Below are 2,369 nucleotides of genomic sequence, written 5' to 3' on the forward strand. Positions count from 1 at the left end.
TAAATGGGAGCCTTTTGTCGATATGGTAGGTGAAGGTTGCCACAATCCATCGATTGTGGATGGGGCGAAGTCGATGACCGACGCATCTTTATGATGGCTCCCTGCACGGATGGTTCCTATTACATGTACAAGTCTTTGGTATCTTTGTACTATTGGTCTGGCAGTGAGCCAATTTCTCAAGTGTGGGGCAACTCACATGATAGAAAAGGGGAGGGCGCACGAAGTGGCTTCATCACCGTAACCATCGATGGAAAGAAGGTGATGCTGCTCACCACGCCGGTGTATTCTGAGAAGGGAGAGGGTCAGCTGCATCTTTGGGTGACAGACGATGCCCGTCTGTACGACGTTGGGCCGGTTTCTCGTGAAGGTGATGATGCCGCCGCCAGCTCCCTGCTGTACAGAAGCGGCAAGAAGGAGTTGATTTTACTGTACGAGAAGAAGAGCGGAGATTCATACAGTCTTGTCGCCGTGAGCCTGACTGAGCAGCTGGAGCGGATAAAGAGCTTGGTGAAGGCCTGGGAAGATATGGACACCGCACTGAAAAACTGCGTTTCCGCTGGCACTGTTGACCCGCGGATAAAGAATGTGTGTAAAGTGCCCATTCCCACCAAAGGGCTGGTTGGCTTTTGGTCCAACAGTTTGGAGGGGAATTTATGGAAGGACGAGTACCTCAGAGTGAACGCAATGGTGCATGGTGGGAATGTGGCAGGCACGGAGGGGGGTGTGAGGTTCCGAGGCGCAGCAGCGGGGGCGAAGTGGCCGGTGGGCAACAAGGGGCAGTTCCAACCGTACTACTTTGTGAACAATGACTTCACTCTTGTGGCGACGGTGATGATTAACGTGGTGCCGGAGGCAGAGGGTCCTGTTCCTTTGATGGGTGTGAGGATGAACGACAATGCCAGCACTGTGCTCGTTGGTCTGTTCTACACGAAGGACAAGAAGTGGGGAGTGACTGTCAACGGAAAGTCTCGGGGGTTGTCAGATAAAGATGGTACGTGGCGGCCCGGCACAACGTATCAGGTGATACTGAAAAGGCATTGGAATGAGGTGTATGTGTACATTGACAATAATGAGCTTATTTGGGAGAAAGTTCCGGCCTCTGAGTATACCCCACGAGGTGTCTCGGACTTCTACGTTGGCGGCGACGGTGCGAAGGGGACAGGCGAGGTTGACGTGACGGTGGGCAATGCCCTGTTGTACAACGACGCACTTCATGCTGATGGGCTCACGAGCCTCAGTGTCAGCAAAGTCACACTTCCAACACCGGCTGCTGAGGGGCCATTCACAACGCTGGGGAATGATGGGGAGATTGCCTCCAAGCTGAAACCTGGAGAAAAGAGGATTGGTGACGGTTTGAATCCTAAGGGACCTCTACCAGGGGAGACCCATAAAGGCAGTCACGGTGCTGGTGAGGAGTCTGGGTCTTCGCCGGGTGATGGGTTTGAAAACACCAGCGCGATTCTTGTGAAGGACGCACCCAGCATTTCTCTTTCTGGTGACAGCTCCGTTGATTTCGACAACCTTACACGTGTGAGGCCCGATTCAGGAAGCGGTGACGGCACGATGCGTGGGTGTGTGTCTCGGCTGTTTTTGCTGCTATTGGGGCTATGGGGCTTTGCGGCCCTGTGCTGAGTGGGCCCTGGTGGAGGGGAGTTTATGCTTGTACTGAGAGCATATCCGTTTCTCCACTCACTTTTTAAACTAAATAAAGTCTCATGTAGACATACATTTTGTTTTATTTTCCGCTTTTGTTAAATTTACGCAAGACGTTTTTTTTTTTATTGGGCACACAAATTGCGCTCTCCCCTCAGCACTAGCACAGCGCAATCCTTATGTATTTATTTTATTGTGTCCATTTTTGTTTGTTATATTGTTTGTTTGTCGCAATGACTGGAGACCAGTCACCATTTTTTTTTTGTGTGTATTGGTTCAGTATATTGTTGGTTGATTGATTTGTGGATGTGTTATTGTGTTGGTTTTCCGGTTGTCGTTTTGTCGGTTTGTTCTCGGCGACGGCGTTGAGCCTGCGTGTTTGCCCGGCAGAGGGACATGCTTCACTGCGCCTCTGCACTGCGGTCGCTGCAGGAGGGACCGGGGCTCTCTCTTTTACGTCTTGGTTTTTGGCGTGGGGGGGACGTGTGCCACGGTGCTGGCTGACGTGCAGGCCACTGAATTCATTTGAAAAGACACGAAGAAAAAAAACTAACCGCCTTCGTTGAGCGTCTGCGGACGCTCTCGGCATTGTGTGCCCGCCGATGGGAGAAGGAAGGAACGAAGGAATGAGAATCACAGCAACGCACCGCAGGGCCCTGTGAAAGTTAAACGGTCTCTGGACACCGGGGCCTCTCGGTGGTTGAAACGAATATATC

At 51.8% G+C, this 2,369-nt stretch overlaps 1 protein-coding gene across 1 annotated transcript, besides 2 other annotated features; it reads left to right on the forward strand.

Annotated features, from left to right (window-relative positions):
• Positions 1-90: 90 nt before the first annotated feature.
• On the forward strand, positions 91-1,632 carry TraAM80_10440 (trans-sialidase; the record flags this gene model as incomplete). Its single annotated transcript, XM_029387057.1, has 1 exon — positions 91-1,632. The coding sequence occupies one exon, from the start codon at positions 91-93 to the stop codon at positions 1,630-1,632; it is 1,542 nt and encodes a 513-aa protein (XP_029233095.1).
• A 225-nt stretch (positions 1,633-1,857) lies between these two features.
• Positions 1,858-1,882: a microsatellite.
• Positions 1,883-2,261: 379 nt separating this feature from the next.
• Positions 2,262-2,283: a microsatellite.
• The last annotated feature ends 86 nt before the right edge of the window (positions 2,284-2,369 follow it).

The sequence above is a fragment of the Trypanosoma rangeli genome (assembly GCF_003719475.1).
Source record: "Trypanosoma rangeli strain AM80 chromosome Unknown Tra_15.4_contig_00965, whole genome shotgun sequence".
NCBI lineage: Eukaryota > Euglenozoa > Kinetoplastea > Trypanosomatida > Trypanosomatidae > Trypanosoma > Trypanosoma rangeli.